At 42.8% G+C, this 20,057-nt stretch overlaps 1 protein-coding gene across 1 annotated transcript in view; it reads left to right on the top strand.

The window, feature by feature from the left end:
- The window catches only part of tmtc2b (transmembrane O-mannosyltransferase targeting cadherins 2b), a 175,485-nt gene that overhangs the window by 101,902 nt on the left and 53,526 nt on the right, over positions 1 to 20,057 (top strand). Inside the window, exon 3 of the mRNA XM_035798252.1 lies at positions 15,291 to 16,137. Coding sequence (XP_035654145.1) covers positions 15,291 to 16,137 — 847 coding nt within the window. The remainder of the gene's footprint in view (positions 1 to 15,290; positions 16,138 to 20,057) is intronic.

Below are 20,057 nucleotides of genomic sequence, written 5' to 3'. Positions count from 1 at the left end.
TTAAGTTTGTAATTTGTGATTAACTGTCTTGGCTCAGACTAAATTTGAATTGCACCATTGTGACACACTGGAACGATTATCACAGCGGCGTAGCGAAGCCACATTGGACAATCTGCCTGTAAACATGAATACAAATTGTGGAAAATCATTCTCAAAACAATGCCACTTGAGCAGAATTAAGAGCCACTTTGATGAAATTCCCTCTTGTTCTGAGTGATCAAAGGTTTGTTTCGTATGCAACAAGATGTCTACACACCACAAAGGAATCAACAAAAAACAGATCGGAAGTCGACGACAACCATATAATGAATTGTGGGCTGGTGTTTCATATTTGCTCATTTATTTGACATTTTACTCCACAGAAAAATATTTACATAGAGCAAGTGAGTCGTCCTTTGTATGTTCAAACCCAAGCAACCACCATTGAGATTCACCATTCACAATAAATAATATATTATATAAGAATATTGCAGAGAAACTACTCTTTCCCAGATTCATCATCAAGTCCAGTGCATCAAAAACACTGTTTCCCAAACACTGAAACTGTGATGCCATAATATGACAGAAGAACAAAACGGGAACCAACCACCTGAGGTGCCAACCTCCTGTGCTAACACAGCTGGGAATGTCTCCTCTCTCCCCCTCAAAATGCTGCTGTGTGGAGCCAGAATTGAGCTATCATGCTCTGGTTGGAATCCAAGGCTACAGGGAGAGACAAGGGAAGGTCGGGAGACCAAAAGGAAGGAGTCAGTCATGCCTCCTAGAATATTCCCACACTTCTAGCAGAATTTTTTTTCTCTCTTGCCTGATTTTTTTTTTTCTCGCTTCATTTTTTTGGACAGAATGCTTCCTGCAAGGGCATAAAACATCTTTGTCTCCTTGTGTCCTTCAGTGTCACCATCCTTTCCATTAATATATACTGTATGCCACATCATGTAGGCTAGGACGGTGACTCAATACTTCGGCACAGACACTAGTCCACAACAATGAACATTTTGTATTCAGCAAATGCTTTCTGTTCAATGATTTTTAGATAGCTGTAAATTTAAAAAAAATTAAAAATAAAATGAAAGGGCAAGATCTAGTCAGTTCTAAATGTCTCCTGGGAATGTTCAGATTAAGAAAATGTGAGTAAAATATTGTGATTGATTAGTAATCGTCAACAGTATAATTGGTATAATTGGTGATGAGATTTGATTATTCTGTTTGAGTAAAAGAGGCGTTCGCTTTGCCCCGCCTCTCTCCTCCTCACGACACACACACACACAAGCACACACACTAAATGTGATATTTGACTTCTTTTGTAGACACTATAATTCACGCTCATATTTATGACCGAAATAGCCATTATGAATAGATTCAGAGTGAATGTCAAATAGCTTATTATCGGGTGGAATTTGACCTTAAACAATATTACTCTCTAAATGCTCCCTATGAACCTGCGTCAGTGATTCATTGTCAAACCGCAAGTCCTCACTTTGTCTCTTTGGTGAATTCTCCTCTGGCCAATACAAAGAGCACTAATGTTACCTTGTCACAGAAATGCAGTGGACCTTATCAAGACAAAACATCACAACAACATCCAGAGAAAGGCACCCTGCGAAATGACCCCTCTCTGAGAGAAGTGAAAGTGATTGGCTTCTGACAGCGCTCTGACAGCAGATCTTGGCTTGGATCTCCTGTCTGCCTCCTTCATTTCATGCATGTTCTGTGAAGAGGCTTACGTTGCCTCTAAACCCAGTCTAAAGCCTGCACGCAGGAGGTCTGATCTGCCAAATGGCGTGGTAATGAGTGAGAAACCAAAGCAGAGAGCAGAGCTCTTTACATTTTCAAACAGTGTTGCCAACCAACAGGCGACTGGGAACGTACAGCATGAAGCTCTTCAGAAATCCCAAATCCATGCAGTTTTCATGGATCGTGCTGAATTAACATCAAACTCCAGGACCTCTTTCCTCCGTCCCTCCTGCAAGCAAACTTGAATCAGCATCTTGTCTCAGCCAAATGATCATGTAGTTATCACACAGCCAAGCAGGACTTTGGAATATGTTGTGAAGTTTGGTTTCCATTTCAGACACCCTATCAACTCAAGTTACGATATTCACTCAAACTTAACAATTGTAGGATCTCACATTGATTGACTGTTTATGTTTCCTAAGGCTTTAGGTTGGTGTTAGACCACCCCAATCATACTTCAGGGAGAGACTGTAACGTTCCTGCTAATGCAGCACATTCCCTACCAAGGGGCGCTCTTTTTTATATTTCCTCCAGTTAGGAGGCTCCCTCAGGTTGAGGAGAGGGAAACGGGTCGTTTTTACACTTTGAATGAGGCTCTTCAGTTTTTGCCACTACTGATTGCTACTTATGAGGGACATTAATGGGCTCTGATTAAGACAAAGGGGGAAGGGGAACCTCTCTGACCCTCACACCAGGGTCACCCGTCTTTGGTGAGACAGGAACCGCTTCAACAGGAGTGTGTATGATTGTGCTTTCCTCGGAATGAGCAGAGGGAATGATTGGAACGTCAAGTGTGTGTGTGTGTGAGAGAGAGAGAGAGAGAGAGAGAGAGAGAGAGAGAGAGAGAGAGAGAGAGAGAGAGAGAGAGAGAGAGAGAGAGAGAGAGAGAGAGAGAGAGAGAGAGAGAGAGAGAGAGAGAGAGAGAGAGAGAGAGAGAGAGAGAGAGAGAGAGAGAGAGAGAGAGAGAGAGAGAGAGAGAGAGAGAGATCTGCTGATTGTGATTATTGTTAATAAGGGCTGACCAACAGACCATGAGCTGGCGTAACTCAAGACATTTAAGTTTCAACATTTTCAAGGTTATAGTCCTGGGTTTTGTATATAGGCTGTCATTGAACATCTAATCCATGTCAGTTTGGAAAGCAAAGAAAGTGCTTTGAAAGTACAGCAGTGAGCACCCAGATAGCCGTTGTGGATTAATGTTGTCAGTCCCATGAGCTATGCTCTTTGATAGTAATTTCCTCTCATGCGAAGTGATGGTGCGCCATCCTCTCTCATCTTCCCCTCTTCTTGGCCTTTGCCACTCTGCCCGGAAGCCCCCGTGTGTTTATTTCCCTTATCTTAAATTTCTCACAGTCAATTAATGTCAGTTTTTTTTTATCTCAACCAGATTCCTGCCTCAGCTCTGGCCCGTTCCCAGAGTCTCCTGTGGGTTTCTCCATGACTGTCTCTTGACTGAGGGGGTTCCATAACGTCCATACCAGCTGACTCTGTGGGTTGTGTCCAGGCTGTGAGGAGGTTTACCCAGGTTAAATGCTTTGATACAGGCCACTGCTGTGGCTGACCCACTGAAGGTTTGACCCCGTGACCCCTCGAACCATGTGGCCCACAGGGGTCACATGAGTCCTGGTCACGCTCTGGTCGTTAGAGGTGAACACTGTCAAGGTTGTGGCACAACCTATGCCTTATTTTAACAACTTGTTAGTGTGTGTGTGACGGGTAGATCTTTAGATGTTTGTTTAATTGGTCAACGGTTCAGTTCAATTTAATGTGTGTTTTTACTTGGTCGCTCTTCTGACAAACGGATCAACGGGTTTATTTGACTAATATTGAGGACAAGATCATAAAATGGAAAATGTCCATTGTACATCCTCATGCTCCTTCCCAATTTCCCCACTAACCAGAAGCTTATCTAAGGCACTATTTGGTTTCCCAGAGAGATGAGTTTTCTAAACCATCTAGGAAACCTTGGCCAGACGTTAGTTATCCATCAAACATTTTTGGGAAGTAATATACAGAGACTCTTATCTTGTCATTCCTGCAAACAATCAGCATGTTTTACTCACCAGGATTCACTGCTTACTTACTGAACAAACTCTGCAGATAAGGAGAGAGAACACAGAATATGCTACGGTACAAGACAGGCCAGCATGAAGCTGGTTATCATGTTAGCCAGTGGAGGGTGTGAATATATCAGTTTTCAGGAAACGGGCACAAAGTGAACAGCAAGGTCTAAGCAAGTGAACATATAGGCTTTGGTATTGAAAACCGGTTTGCCACAAACATGTCGTTTTTTTTGGAATGCTGCCAATTCCAGTTCTCAAGCCTAATCAATGGCAGAGCACCTCTCTTACAATTCAGTGGCAGCTCTCAATAACCATTTTTGGATCAAACTTTCTTTCTGCTCGTTTCCACCCCGAGTGTTGAGAAAAAAGGCATTCAAAGCACCAATACTTTCTGTAATTGTTCATTTTTGCACTTCATCTCCAAGGATATTTTCTTCACCTGCCTTCCTCATAAAGTTGAAATACAAAAAGAAAAAAGGGGGAGAAATATCCCTTATGCCTCCTACCGGGAAGTGCTAAACCACTTATTTCAAGCTAAACGGGATTATAGACAAAATAGACAAAGTTGGAATTCCTTGGCTCACAGCATAATGGATTTGTGGCACTCAGGGACCCCTTGCTGGGCCCGTAATTGAACTTGTGCTTTTGAAAAGAGGACATTTTAACTGGAGGCATATTAGGGAGAGGCACATGTTTGTTTAATTATGAGATAATAGTGATGTGCATCAAGTTCTCCAACACCGGCCAGTGAACCCTCCAAAGGTTTTCTTTAGCAGACACAATGCATTTCCAGTTTGTTCAACTGATATCCTGTTTTGTTTTGCAGTTAATTTTCCCCAGCTAGTCTAAACCAGGCAGTAAAGTGAGTCCATATATGAAAGAGTGTAGAATTCACAAATGGTGTGTGTTGAAATGTCATTAAAGGCTCTTTTCATGTTTGCCATTCTGCCTAAGGTATTAGCCTGTACCTAACAGAGACACAGAAAATAGCATGGCATACACAGAACACTCCAACAGACATGTGGTTTGCATGGTGGTGTTTGACTGTGCCCATGAGGCTGGGAAGTGAGTTATAGAGTTAGCATGACATACTTGTTTGTCCCAGAGCCAGGTACTGGGTATGCATACGCCCTGGGCCAGAGAGCCATCAGTAGCACACAGTCAGAAGGAGACTCAAATGCCCTTCTGCCCTGCTGGAAGGTGGTCCCATCACAACAGGGATAAATCTGCCTGGCAGAGCCCAAGCCAGAGTCAGAGGCAGCCATGCGCAGCGAGCTCAGCCCTGCAGAGTGGGGTGGTGGCGTCACATTTGTTACGTGGCACTCCGTGAGCTGCCTCTGGCTCCCAGCCCACTCAGACTGCCGTTCCAGTCCCAGCTCCACATCCAACACACGGAGCCCCTCTTCAAATCCCTCCCCCCTGGTGCGCCTTGGCTAAACACAGAGGTGGTGTCTTAAGCCCCTGCCCAGGCCCGGGGGATGGTGTGAAAGCACTGTGACGTGGCGCTCAGTACATCCTGTCCAGAACCCCAGCAGCAGGTGTTATTAACACCACAGCACTCTGACCTCCCTGGCAGCATCCTACAACAGCTGCAGATCCTGGTCCCCTTCCAAATCCACATCTTCTTATTTACAGTTTCTCCCGCTTGTTTAGATTGAGAAGTGGCGGAGCTACTTTGCACTATAATCTTTTTTTTTAGTTGGATTTAGTGTGTGTAAAGCCAGATTTGTGGAGTTTTTTTAAACGGACAACCGACGGGTTCACGTGAAGTTCAGAGGACAGAACTGTGGGACCTGGGATGTAGGGTGGATTTCACGCCACCAAGAACAATGTTGATTTACATCTGTAGAAAAGCATGAAATGTCCCGTTGCCGCTATCCTCTTTTTTATGTTTGTCATATATAGATGTGACGTGGAATGGTCACAATGTCCCGACATGTTCTATCCATTGCCTAATTTCAGCTCCTCGCACAAATTAATAATGTCATAAGAGCGTCCCAAAATTATCCTGGTCCCAGATCCGTTTGTGCTTTTTTGCCAACTCCTATGGTCAGTTGGCAAGGCAGCACAAACAGATCTGGGACGAGGCTATCCCAGGGTCAGATCATCTTTCAACTAAAATCTTTACAGTAAAATGTATTATTTGCGGAGGACAAGCCCGAGGTGAAGGGGTGATGACATTGACCATAATCCCCTTTGTGTTTATTTTAGTAATAGCCATGACATGTCCTTTGAACTGACACAATGGCTAATCCTACTGCGGTTAGCTTTAAATGCCACGTTCCTCTGTGTCCATCACGCCTCCTAGTGGAGTCCTATGATACATAGATATGATATTAACCTCTGTTCCAGGTGAAGTGAGCCCTTATGTCTTCCTGCCCTATAGGGCTGCTTAACCTACTTTCCCTTAGTCTCTCTGGCCGTACTTACACATCAGCTCCCCTGTCTTGCAGCTTGCCCTTTCACGTACTCCTGACACAGATACCATACACCACAGCAAATGACATTGTGATATTGGTGTGGTGTTCATCAAGATGTGTAATACTGTAGTCAGCAGTGCTGTAGTCGTCCGTTCGCTTCCCTTGAGCAGAACCACTAAGTTCATGGTGAGTTAGGCTAACTTTCTAAAAGATGAGTCATGGTCCTGTGGTTGTAATAGGTTTAAACCTCCGTTAGAGCAAGTTCTTTATGTGTGCTTCTATAAGATTAAAGAGGAATTTTATAACATGAAAGCCAATGATTTCTTAAAAAATGCACTATGCAGAAATCGCTCCGTCCATTTCCTGGTTTCTAAAATTCAAATAGTTAGCCTAATTTCAGTTTATGTGACAAAACAAGCAAGTATATTGTAGAGAATCAGTGTACCATCTAAACCGCTGTGAAATATATTTTCCATAACCAACAACATTATATTTTCAGTTGTTTGACGCTGGTGTAAAAAACAAAAAGCGTAAAAAAAAGACGCAAAGTCAAAACTTAAGAGCTGGAAGCATAGAAATAGCGCACATGGAACAGATCTACCACTTCTTTGACTTGCTTTCAATAAGACTGGCAGATCTAGAACACACATTTATATGTGAATTTGGTCAGGTCACCCAAAAAGTTACAGCTTTAATGCTTTATGTCGGGAAGCATAGCCATTGTATGCTGTTTACCTGAAGTAATGCTGAGTAGGTGAAACTGTCCCTCCTCTTCATCTTCCATTGGGACCTGACCTAAGACTTTTGATAGTTATTCTTGAATTAGCAAGAAACATGGGATATGAAGATTTTGAACTGGTGATCTTTCTGTTGCCAAGCAACATATTAACCTCTGGAACGGACTGTATCACTGCCTGGTATGGCAACTGCACCACCCTGCAACCGCAGGTCTCTCCAGAGGGTGGTGCGGTCGGCCCAACGCATCACCGGGGGTACACTGCCTGCCCTCTAGGACACCTACAGCACCGATGTCACAGGGAGGCCAAAAAGGACATCAACCACCGGAGGCACGGCCTGTTCAAGCTGGGACCGAGAGACTGAAAAACAGCTTCTATCTCAAAGCCATCAGACTGTTAAACAGCCATCACTAGCCGGCTACCATCTGGTTACTCAACCCTGCACATTAGAGGCTGTTTCCCTATGTACATAGATATGGAATCACTGGTCACTTTAATGTTTACATACAGCTTTACTCATTTCATATGTACGTATATACTGTATTCTATTTTACTTTACTTTTAGTCAATGTCACTCCGACATTGCTCGTCCTAATATTTATATATTTCTTAATTCCATTACTTTACTTTTAGATTTGTTTGTATTGTGGTGAATTTGTAGATACTACTGCCCTGTTGGAGCTAGGAGCACAAGCCTTTCGCTACACTCACATTAACATCTGCTAAATATGTGTATGTGACCAATACAATTAGATCTGATTTGAACAGTGGATCCTCATCCCTTGAAAACAATGTCCTGATTTGTCATACATTTTGACAGTGTTGCCCTTACACATTGTTTTTTAATTGTGACGGTATCCAACGAGAGTCTACTCAACTTGCACATAACGCTCTGAGAACCATTTGTATCTTAGAGCTTTGTGAGAGTGTGGTTGTTTTGTGGTTATTTTGCATACAAGCTTCCCACACCTTTCTGGGAATGGTGTTATTAAAACAGTGCTAACAGTGTTATTAAAACAGTGCTAACAGTGTTATTAAAACAGTGCTAACAGTGTTATTAAAACAGTGCTAACAGTGTTATTAAAACAGTGCTAACAGTGTTATTAAAACAGTGCTAACAGTGTTATTAAAACAGTGCTAACAGTGTTATTAAAACAGTGCTAACAGTGTTATTAAAACAGTGCTAACAGTGTTATTAAAACAGTGCTAACAGTGTTATTAAAACAGTGCTAACAGTGTTATTAAAACAGTGCTAACAGTGTTATTAAAACAGTGCTAACAGTGTTATTAAAACAGTGCTAACAGTGTTATTAAAACAGTGCTAACAGTGTTATTAAAAGTCTTATTGAAACATTCAGTGAAAGTTTTCAAGAATATATAAAAATACAAAAATAAAAATAACTTGTAATTTCCATTAATAAAACCTCCCAGGTTGACTTTTAAGGAACCAGCGTAAAACGTTATCAGAGTCACCTGTAACCTTAATGTAAACATTCACAGAGCAGGAGAAATTTCCACTTCTGTTCTCAGAAGTTCAAATCTAACACTTTCAGTTTTACCGGTCAGGAAACGTGTGGCTTAGTTCCCACAACCAATGTTAAACTATAAACACAAGTTCCCACAACTTCCATTTGTGCTAGCTTGGTAATGTTACGGAATCTTGCTCTGGAGCTGTATGGTAGCATAGCCTACACCAATAGGCTCACTTACAAATGAGTACAGCATGGCTGAATACATATTTAATGAATGTCTTACTTAATCTCAATAGCCGGAGATAGGAAGATTGAGTCTCCTGCTGCCTCGGTCTTTCTCTTCAGTCATGCTGTTCCTCTCCGCCTCTGTAGCCTGCCGCTTAAAGATTCAACTGGACGGGTACACAGTTCTACAACTGGGCCATTTTGACATGAGGCCTACTTCATGGGGGCCTAGACGGCCCACAAAACCATACCAGGGGTAAACGGAAGAGACTCAATGCTGGAATCAATTCAGATTTGATCTCTGTCAATTAGTCCTGCATCTAATGATCTGATGATAATTCCGTAGTTACTCTGACAACACACCAATTCATAGTTTGTAAGGAGCGATGGTGATGGATTGTACGGCATAGCAGAATCTCGAATTTCAATGTTTGTTCGAAGCAAAACTTTGATCAATGAACTAAAACAGATGTCAAACGAACGAACAGTTATGAAGAATTTTGATGTATTCAACATGTAGATTTACAACATATTTGACATATTGAACTGATTAACAGACTGGATGTTCCATTGACAATGTTATGTCTGTAAATTACTACATTAAATCAAGTGGCTATACTATTATTGTATTAAGTTATACCCCATCCATGAACCAATCGGGTTATGGTTTTCTTAAAGAGCATCCCTATGATTTTTAATATGGAATGACTGAATCGTTCTCTTTATATCTCTTTCAGTGAGTAGCATGACGTGTGGGTTTGTGAGCAATTCATTAACAGTACAAGTATCTCTATTGTACTGTGGTAGTAGCCTAGCTGAAGGCCTGTCTGTGTTCACCACTGTCACTATCTGTGGTGAGAATGACTCTGTACTGTACATCACTGCTAGTCATCAGCGGCAGATGAGAGGAGAGTCTGCCCCTTTAGTCCCATTTCCCCTGAGGATACGCACATCTCCTCACTGAATCAATCTGCAATGTCAAAAGACAGAGGGGAAGATCAATAACACAGCCACGGTTGCAGCCAATGTCACAGCTGCGATATGCAGTAGGGTCGTTCCACCATTTCGGTGCCTTTTGAGTAGTTTCACTTGGTCGTTAAAAAAAACCCCACCTCATTTTAACATTCTGTAATAAAGAGCACGTGTTCATTTTCATTAAAAACACATTCCCATCTCAAGAGGTTACATCAAAAAATGACTATTACACAGAACAAAGTTATATAAGCAACAAAGATTTGTACTGAGTTAGGGTTCATATAAGTAAATCAGTCAATTCAAATTGAGGGATTTCACATGACTGGGAATACAGATATGCAACTGTTGTTCACAGATACCTTAAAAAAATAAAGTAGGGGCGTGGATCAGAAAACCAGTCAATATCTGGTGTGACCACCATTTGCCCCATGCTGCGTGACACGTCCCTCTCACATAGAGTTGATCAGGCTGTTGACTATGGCCTGTAGAACATTGTCCCACTGCTCTTCAATGGCTGTGTGAAGTTGCTGGACCTTGGCGGGAACTGGAACACGCTGTTGTACACAACGATTCAGAGCATCCTAAACATCCTGAATGGGTGACATGTCGGGTGAGTATGCAGGCTATGGAAAAACTGGGACATTTTCAGTTTCCAGGAATTGTGTACAGATCCTTGTGACATGGGGCCGTGCATTATCATGCTGAAACATGAGGTGATGGCGGCGGATGAATGGCACGACAATGGGCCTCACGATCTCATCACAGTAACTCTGTGCATTCAAATTGGCTTCGATAAAAATGCAATTGTGTTCGTTGTCTGTAGCTTATGTCTGCCCATACCATAACCCCACCTCTACCATGGGGCACTCTGTTCACAACATTGACATCAGCAAACCGCTCGCCACTTTACACGCTCTCTGCCATCTAGGGCTGACCCCAATTAGTCGACTGGTCGATTGTTTGGTCAATAGGCTGTTGGTCGAGAAGTAGCAGATACAGTTCCTTCAGAAAGTATTCAGACCCATTGACTTTTTCCACATTTTGTTACGTTACAGCCTTATTTTAAAATGGATTACATTTTTTATCCTCAGCAATCTACACACAATACCCCATAATAACAAAGTGAAAATCCATTTTTTGACATTTTTGCAAATGTATAAAATAATAAATAATAATAATACCTTATTTCCATAATTATTTAAACCCTTTGCTATGAGACTTGAAATTGAGCTCAGGTGCATCCTGAGATGTTTCTACAACTTCATTGGAGTCCACCTGTGGTAAATCCTATTGATTGGACATGATTTGGGAAAGTACACACCTGTATATATAAGGTCCCACAGTTGACAGTGCATATCAGAGCAAAAAAACAAACCATGAGATCGAAGGAATTGCCTGTAGATCTACAAGACATGATTGTGTCGAGGCACAGATCTGGGGAAGGGTAGCAAAACATGTCTGCATTGAAGGTCCCCAAGAACACAATGGCCTCCATCAAGAAGTTTGGAACCAGCAAGACTCTTTCTAGAGCTGGCCGCCCGGCAGAACTGAGCAATCTGGAGAAAAGGGCCTTGGCCAGGGAGGTGACCAAGAACCTGATGGTCACTCTGACCTGAGCTCCAGAGTTCCTCTGTGGAGATGGGAGAACCTTCCAGAAGGACAACCATCTCTGCAACACTCCAACAAGAAGGCCCTTCGATACCATCTACTGCATCTTGCCTATGCCGTTCTGTAACATCACTCATTCATATATCTTATATACATATTCTTTATCCCTTTACACTTGTGTGTATAAGGTAGTAGGTTTGGAATTGTTTCGTTAGATTACTTGTTGGTTATTACTGCATTGTCGGAACTAGAAGCACAAGCATTTCACTACACTCGCATCTGCTAACCATGTGTATGTGACAAATAACATTTGATTTGATTTATATTAGAGTGGCCAGACGGAAGCCAGTCCTCAGTAAAATGCACATGAAAGCCCACTTGGAGTTTGCCAAAAGGGACCTAAAGACTCGCAGACCATGCAAAACCAGAATCTCTGTTCTGATGAAACTAAGATTGAACTCTTTGGCCTGAATGCCAAGCGTCGCGTCTGGAGGAAACCTGGCACCATCCCTATGGTGAAGCATAGTGGTGGCAGCATCATGCTGTGGGGATGTTTTTCTGTGGCAGGGACTGGGAGACTAGGCAGGATCGAGTCAATGATGAACAGAGCAATATATAGAGAGATCCTTGATGATAACCTGCTCCAGAGTGCTCAGGACCTCAGACTGGGGCAAAGGTTCACCTTCCAAGAGGACATTGACCCTAAGCACACAAGACAACACAGGAGTGGCTTTGGAACAAGTCTCTGAATGTCTTTGAGTGGCCCAGCTACAATCATGAAACCAACATTTGTGTTAAACAAATCAAAATATATTTTATATTTGAGATTCTTCATTGTAGCCACCCTTTGCCTTGATGACAGCTTTGCATTCTCTCAACCAGCTTCATGAGGTAGTCACCTGGAATGCTTTTTCAACAGTCTTGAAGGAGTTCCCACATAAGCAGAGCACTTGTTGGCTGCTTTTCCTTCACTCTGCGGACCAACTCATCCCAAACCATCTCAATTGGGTTGAGGTCAGGTGATTGTGGAAGCCAGGTCATCTGATGCAGCACTACATCACTCTCCTTCTTTGTAAAATAGCCCTTACACAGCCTGGAGGTGTGTTTTGGGTCTTGTCCTGTTGAAAAACAAATTGTAGTCCCACTAAGTGCAAACCAGATGAGATGGCATATCGCTGCAGAATGCTGTGGTAGCCATGCTGGTTAAGTGTGCCTTGAATTCTAAATACATCACAGACAGTGTCACTAGCAAGCACCCTCACACCATCAGATTGCGTCCTCCATGCTTCACGGTGGGAACCACCTATGTGGAGATCATCCGTTCACCTACTCTGCGTCTCACAAAGACACAACGGTTGGAACCAAAAATCTTAAATTTGGACCGAAGGACAGATTTCCACTGGTCTAATGTCCATCGCTTGCGTTTCTTTCCCCAAGCAACTCTTCTTATTATTGGTGTCATTTAGTAGTGGTTTCTTTGCAGCAATTCGACCACAAAGGCCTTTTTCACGCAGTCTCCTCTGAACAGTTCATGTTGAGATGTGTCTGTTACTTGAACTCTGTGAGGTGCAATCTGAGGTGCAGTTAATTGCCAGTTTCTGAAGCTGGTAACTCTAATGGACTTATCCTCTGCAGCGGAGGTAACTCTGGGTCTTCCATTCCTGTGGCGGTCCTCATGAGAGCCAGTTTCATCATAGCGCTTGAAGGTTTTTGCAACTGCACTTGAAGAAACTTCCAAAATTCTTGAAGTTTTCCGCATTGACTAACCTTCATGTCTTAAAGTAATGATAGACTGTCATTTCTCTTTGCTTATTTGAGCTTTTCTTGCCATAATATGGACTTGGTCTTTTACCAAATAGGGCTGTCTTCTGTATACCACCCCATGAAGCTGGTTGAGAGAATGCCAAAAGTGTGCAAAGCTGTCATCAAGGAAAAGGGTTGCTACTTAGAAGAATCTCAAATATAAAATATATTTTGATTTGTTTAATACTTTTTTGGTTACTTCATGATTCCATATGTGTTACTTCATAGTTTTGATGCCTCCACTATTATTCTACAATGTAGAAAATAGTAAAACTTAAAAAGTAAAAAAGTAGTAAAAACTACTTAAAAAGTAGTAAAAACCCTTGAGTGAGTAGGTGTGTTTGACTTGCCCACTTTTCCAGCACAAAACACATGGAAATTCCCAAAAAGAGTATATCCTGCTCACCTGCTTTTACACTATGGGTTGACTATTAGATGTTCAATGCTTCTTTATAAAAAAAAATATTTTAAAAGGTATTGTTTCACCTCATGAAAATGAAAGTTAATTTCACATAACAGGGTTGACCTTAAAATGAGCGACAGACATAAATGAAATAAATAATCACATTAAATAAATAATAATCTTCAGAAATTACTTTGTCAAATAAACAAAATAAGTAGAGATTTACAATGATGGTAACATTTTGGGGGATTAAATGGGTTAAAATCTTCCTAGAAGGAAAATGTTTTTAAAAAGTTGAGATTTGTTGAATTCTCCATGGGGTGTCTATTAAAGGGCAAGTCAATTAATGAAACAGGCTTTTAAAATGCAATATTGGTGCAACCTTTCTACATGGAATATCAAAGGGACGCAAAAGGCACTCATTTCACGGAATGACCCAGTATTTGATCATACAGTAGATGCTACATGTAATCCATTTGACATGCTGAGATGGAAGAGGGCACATCAAATGGACTTAAAGGGATTTCAGCTCGACACCAGCAATGGCTTTCTATTTAAATGGTAAAGAGGGGTGTACGTACCAAAGGAATACTGTACAGCACATGGGGAATAAAAGCCAATACTCTATTGTGTGTGTATGTCTGTGAGGGAGGTCTATTATCTTGAGATCTCCAAGGAATGATACGAATTAAAGTCCATTGCATAACTCCAGGGCTTTGTCTGTGTAATGTCTCTTTGTGAAAGGCAGTCTGGTCTTATCCTTTTCATTCAATCTCTATGGGGAAATGAGTCAATTACAATACATCTAAATTGGTCAGATATTATATGTTATGTATTATAGCCTCATGATTGGATGCTGTGCCAGTATGAGATCAACCTCTCATGACCACAGAGCACTGTTGCAGGGCACAAATGAATGTTTCCCTGCATACACTAGTTGGCGTTATTGTGAAAGGGAAGCCTTAAAGATTTTTTTAAGCGGGAGTGTTCTTTCCAAAATAAACACAGTAAGAATGGCCACTGCGGGAACTGTTCTATTGGGATCAATATAGGCCAGCTTTTTTTTATCTGCGCTCCCACCAAAGTGTAAAAGATTCAAACGCTTTATAAATACTTCACAATCATTTCCGTGTAAGAGTTTCACAAAGTATTTCATATCAAGCTTGCAATATGACGGTTAAGACCGTCTATGGGCCCGTATTCTGCCGTTTATTTTCACATGTCCGCAAAGGCCAGGTCTGTGAAGAGAAAGACAACACGGGAATACGTGAATGCTATGATGTTAGGCCACATTTGCTCAGCAACAGGCAATGAATCCAGTGTAGCCGTGATTATTTTGGCTGAAGTCAAAGATAAAGTCACAGGGCAGTTTTTCCCTTTCTTTTTTTCAGTTGGTTTATAAGCCCAAGCAACTGTTAACCGATATCTTCCTGTTCATGGGTGTTTAAAAACCCACATCACAGCCAAAACATAACAATAAAATCCATTGTAGTTGACTTCTGCAACACATTCTAAAGATGCAGTCGAACACTTGGCTGAGAAAATTGTGCATGAACACAGCTTTTGTTTCAGATAACGTTACATGACACACTTGTGTTTTTCCTTTTCCGTTAACAAACCGTTATACTTTGTTGTTTTTCCAGTTATTACATTCAATCTTATGCTCAATTGACCGACATAGCCTGGACCAAAATCAAATGCAATGACTCCAAGAGTTAGAAAAATCACCAATCAACCAGAAAACGACTTTGGCTCTAGCTTCTCATGATATTGTCTTGCTGTTGCTGCTAGCTTTCCAGTCGATTGCCGTTCCTCCTAGTTTCAGCTCTGTTGTTTTCTCTCTCTTCCAGAGGAGGAACGTCCACCTGCTGTTGAGTGTGTTGCTGTTGGCTGCCTGGGGAGCTGTTCTGCTGGTCTGCCGCCTCTACTGGATGGGTAACAAACCACCCAACTTCTCCAACTCAGACAACCCAGCGGGGGACTCCCCCTCCCTTCTCACCCGAGCACTTACCTTCCTCTACCTGCCCGCTGTCAACATGTGGCTCCTCCTCTGCCCGGACACGCTGAGCTTCGATTGGTCCATGGACGCCTTGCCTCTGATCAGAGGCATTGTCGAATGGAGGAACCTTCATACCGTGGCCTTCTATGTGGGACTGCTCCTCCTGACTTGGTTTGGGCTTTGCACCCGCCGGGTCAAGGGCAAGGAGACCAACGGAAAAGCCCATCATGTAACCAACGGCAACGGGAAGTCCAACACCAATGGACACAGCTATTACCACCCTGACCTTCCCGACCACACAAACTCTGAAACAGAGCCTCACCCTGCCAGTGCACAAAACGGTACCAAAAAGCATTACGTCACGAGGACTCGACTGCCCACCACTGAGAATGTAGTGGCGTTCTCCTTGGGCCTACTGGCCATCCCTTTCCTCCCTGCCACCAACCTGTTCTTCTACGTGGGCTTTGTGATAGCAGAGAGAGTACTGTACATCCCCAGTATGGGCTTCTGTCTGCTGCTGGCGGTGGGGCTGAGGTCCCTGTACGTGCGGCTGAGGCGGAGGTCGTCTAGGACTGTGGTGGTGTACTGTAGCGCTGCCATGGTCCTGCTGTTTGGGGTTAAAACGGTGCTGAGGAACCAGGACTGGCAGAACGAGGAGATGCTCTACAAGTCAGGAATATACGTGAATCCTGCTAAAGGTAACACACACAGACAAGCATACACACACACTTTAACATCCTCACATAATATAGGTTGACTCTGTATGGCCTAAAGTAACATCACGTGAAGTGATAGCGCGATAGCTACTCCCTGTTAATGTGGGAGTGATAGAAAGGGTGATTTTTAAAATGTACTCTGAGATGTGAGCATGAGTGTTCAGAGCTCCTTGTTAAATTGTTTACAGTATATCTGCTTCCAGACAGTTTATCCTCTCCAGGCAGTATGTCATGGCTGAAGGACCTTTCAACACAAAGCCTTCATTGTAAACCTACTAAATATCCCACTATGGCAGACTAGAGTCTCTCTCCTTCTTACTTTTGGAGGACATCTTCACTGACATCGCTGCTTGATTGGCAATGAGGGAAACTACATTACTAGAATATTCAAACATTTAAATGTAGTCTCACGGTCATCCAAAGAGTACTGCATAGCTAATAGTGTTACTCCTGAGATAGTGAGCCCGGGCTAAGGACAAAGGTAACGGCAGGACATGTTGTGTTAGCTCATTTCCCTTTCAGATTCTGCGGCAGGGCCGATACATGACAGGTGTTTATCCTGGCAACGCAACTCAGAGCAGCAGCTACGTTCCTTCCCTGGCTCACTGTCCTCATACGATGTGTGATGAGACGCAATGGGCTGCGTCTGAAATAGTGACACACTCCGTTAAGCATTGAGAATAAGTTCTGTGAGAAAGCACAGTTAAAGAGGCGGAACAAATTCACATGGCAAGGTTTCTGTTGTGGTACATTCCCTTTAAAAGGTCTTATTATAGTCGCATTTTAGAGGGTGAAGTTATTGACTTGTTTTTTTTGTTGCTCTGCTCGGCTTTCCTATTATTGTTATTTAGACTTCGGCGATATCTCTCTCGGACACCTTAACTAATATATAAATGCATAGCTCAAAAGGAGCCTGTGGCATAACTGAGCACTTGATACATTTTTATGAAATGCAACCCGAATGACTCACTCTTTGTCGTTCCTGTCCTATACAGCCACCGGGAGAGCATCTAAGGGACAGATTGTTCACTGTCATTCATGTTCACAGTTCTCTTACTCTTACTGCCTTCGGCAGTATATAGACCCAGTTAAATAGTAGATAAGTGCATACATAAGCCCATATGTATACATGATGGATCCCAACTGTCCATACCTAGCTGCAGTATTGATTTAGTTGTCAAGCTAAAATATTGAAGAGTAACACTATTCAGTCGATTTGTTTGTCAAGCTACACTATATATACTAAAGTATGTGGACACCCGACAAATGAGTGGATTTGGCTATTTCAGCCACACCCGTTGCTGACAGGTGTATAAAATTGAGCACATAGCCATGCAATCTCCATAGACAAACATTGGCACTACAATGGCCTTACTGAAGAGCTCAGTGACGTTTATCGTGGCACAGTCATAGGATGCCGCCTTTCCAACAAGTCAGTTGGTCAAATTTCTGCCCTGCTGGAGCTGCCCCGGTCAACTGTAAGTGCTGTTATTGTGAAGTGTAAATGTCTAGGAGCAACAACGGCTCAGCCGCGAAGTGGTAGGCCACACAGGCTCACAGAAGGCGACCGCCGAGTTCTAAAGCACGTAGCGCATAAAACTATCTTTCCTTGGTTACAACACTCACTACCGAGTTTCAAACTGCCTCTGGAAGCAACGTCAGCACAAGAAATGTTCGGCAGGAACTTCATGAAATTGGTTTCAATGGTCGAGCAGCCGCACACAAGCCTAAGATCACCATGTACAATGACAAGCGTCTGCTGGAGTGGTGTAAAGCTTGCCGCCATTGGACTCTGGAACAGTGGAAATGCGTTCCCTGGAGTGATGAATCACTCTTCACCATCTGGCAGTCCGACGGACGAATCTGGGTTTGGCGGATGCCAGGAGAACGCTACCTGCCTCAAGTCACTGTAAAGTTTGGTGGAGGAGGAATAATGGTCTGGGGCTGTTTTTCATGGTTAGGGCTAGGCCCCTCAACCCCATCAAACACCTTTGGGATGAAGGGGACTGCCGAGTTCTAAAGCACGTAGCGCATAAAACCATCTTTCCTTGGTTGCAACACTCACTACAGAGTTTCAAACTGCCTCTGGAAGCAACATCAGTACAAGAAATGTTTGGCAGGAGCTTCATGAAATAGGTTTCAATGGCCGAGCAGCCGCACACAAGCCTAAGATCACCATGTACAATGACAAGCGTCTGCTGGAGTGGTGTAAAGCTTGCCGCCATTGGACTCTGGAACAGTGGAAATGCGTTCCCTGGAGTGATGAATCACTCTTCACCATCTGGCAGTCCGACGGACGAATCTGGGTTTGGCGGATGCCAGGAGAACGCTACCTGCCTCAATTCACTGTAAAGTTTGGTGGACGAGGTATAATGGTCTGGGACTGTTTTTCATGGTTAGGGCTAGGCCCCTCAACCCCATGAAACACCTTTGGGATGAATTGGAACGCCGACTGCGAGCCAGGCTAATCACCCAACATCGGCGCCCAACCTCACTAATGCTCTTGGCTGAATGAATGCAAGTCCCCTCACCAATGTTCCAACATCTAGTGGAAAGCCTTCCCAGAAGAGTGGAGGCTGTTATAGCAGCAAAAGTGGGGACCAACTCCGTATTCATGTCCATGATTTTGGAATGATATGTTCGACGAGCAGGTGTCCACATACTTGTAATCATGTTGTGCATGTGCATTTTCTTGTAAAGCAGTAATCAATATAGACATATTTTTCATAGGAAAATACAAATACCACTTGACAACAGAAATGTAGCTAATATACCTACTCCATTCACACCCCTGAGATTGCACCATTGTCCAGTCTGCCAGACTAAATTTTCCCTCTATATTAATATACTATAGAGCAGTCGTATGGAACCGTTATTTTATTCATTTTCTGTTTGGAAATAATTGGTCTCTTTGAAACACTGACTCCCTGGGGAGTCTTTCTTTCCTTAGCCTCTGGTCCCAGTAGCTCAGTACCAGCTGTGGATATGTCCTCTGTCCCAGCCTGCACAATGCCCTCTAAGGAGGGTTAAAACCAGCCTGTTCCCATATCAGTTTGCGCTGTCTTGCCAACCCCTATGGTCATTGTTTGACGTGACATTTGACGTGATGTGGCAAGACAATACAGATCTGGGATCAGGCTTTATTTATATAGCACATTTTAGACATGAATGCAACGCAATGCGCTTCGCAGGGAAAAAATAATAAAAAACAATGAAATATTTACTACACAACAAACATAAGAGGATAAAAAAGAAAAGAGTAACAACAAAAACTGAAAATCTAAAAAAAGCACTGTAAGGAAAAGCGAAGGTGTGCTAGAAGATCTGTTTTAAATATGTCCATAGTTTTCAAACCCCTCAGGTTCTCTGGAAGGCTATTCCAAAGGCTGGGGGCCTATCCATGCCTCTTGGTCCTAGAGTTAAAAATGACTAAAAGGCCAGTGCCATAGGACCTGAGGTACATAACTCAAAAGCCTGTCTGACATGCATTGGGGTGCACAATCATAGATTGATTTAAAACCAATAGAATCATCTTTAAAACCTCACAGGCAGCTAGTGCAGACTTGAAAATCGGTGTAATGTGTGCTCCCCGTCTGGTCTTGGTCTGTAACCGTGCTGCAGCATTCTGTATGTTTTGCAGTTGACCAATGGCTTCCTTGGGTAGACCAGACATGAGAGCATTACAGTGGTCAAGCCTGCTTGTAATATAAGCATGGATGAGTTTCTCTGTACAGCCTAAGATAGAAACGGCCTCAACTTGGCAATGTTCCTCAGGTGGTAAAAAGCTATTTTGGTCCCATTCCTAATGTGTGGTTCGATATTGAGTTCAGAATCTAAAATGACACTTTGGATTTTTACCTGGTGTTTTATCTTTATTCAAATGTGCGGCCAGATTCTTTCTC

Source organism: Oncorhynchus keta, chromosome 22 (assembly GCF_023373465.1).
Source record: "Oncorhynchus keta strain PuntledgeMale-10-30-2019 chromosome 22, Oket_V2, whole genome shotgun sequence".
NCBI lineage: Eukaryota > Metazoa > Chordata > Actinopteri > Salmoniformes > Salmonidae > Oncorhynchus > Oncorhynchus keta.
Note: the sequence above shows the minus strand (reverse complement) of the source record. Positions and strands in the feature narration are given on the sequence as shown.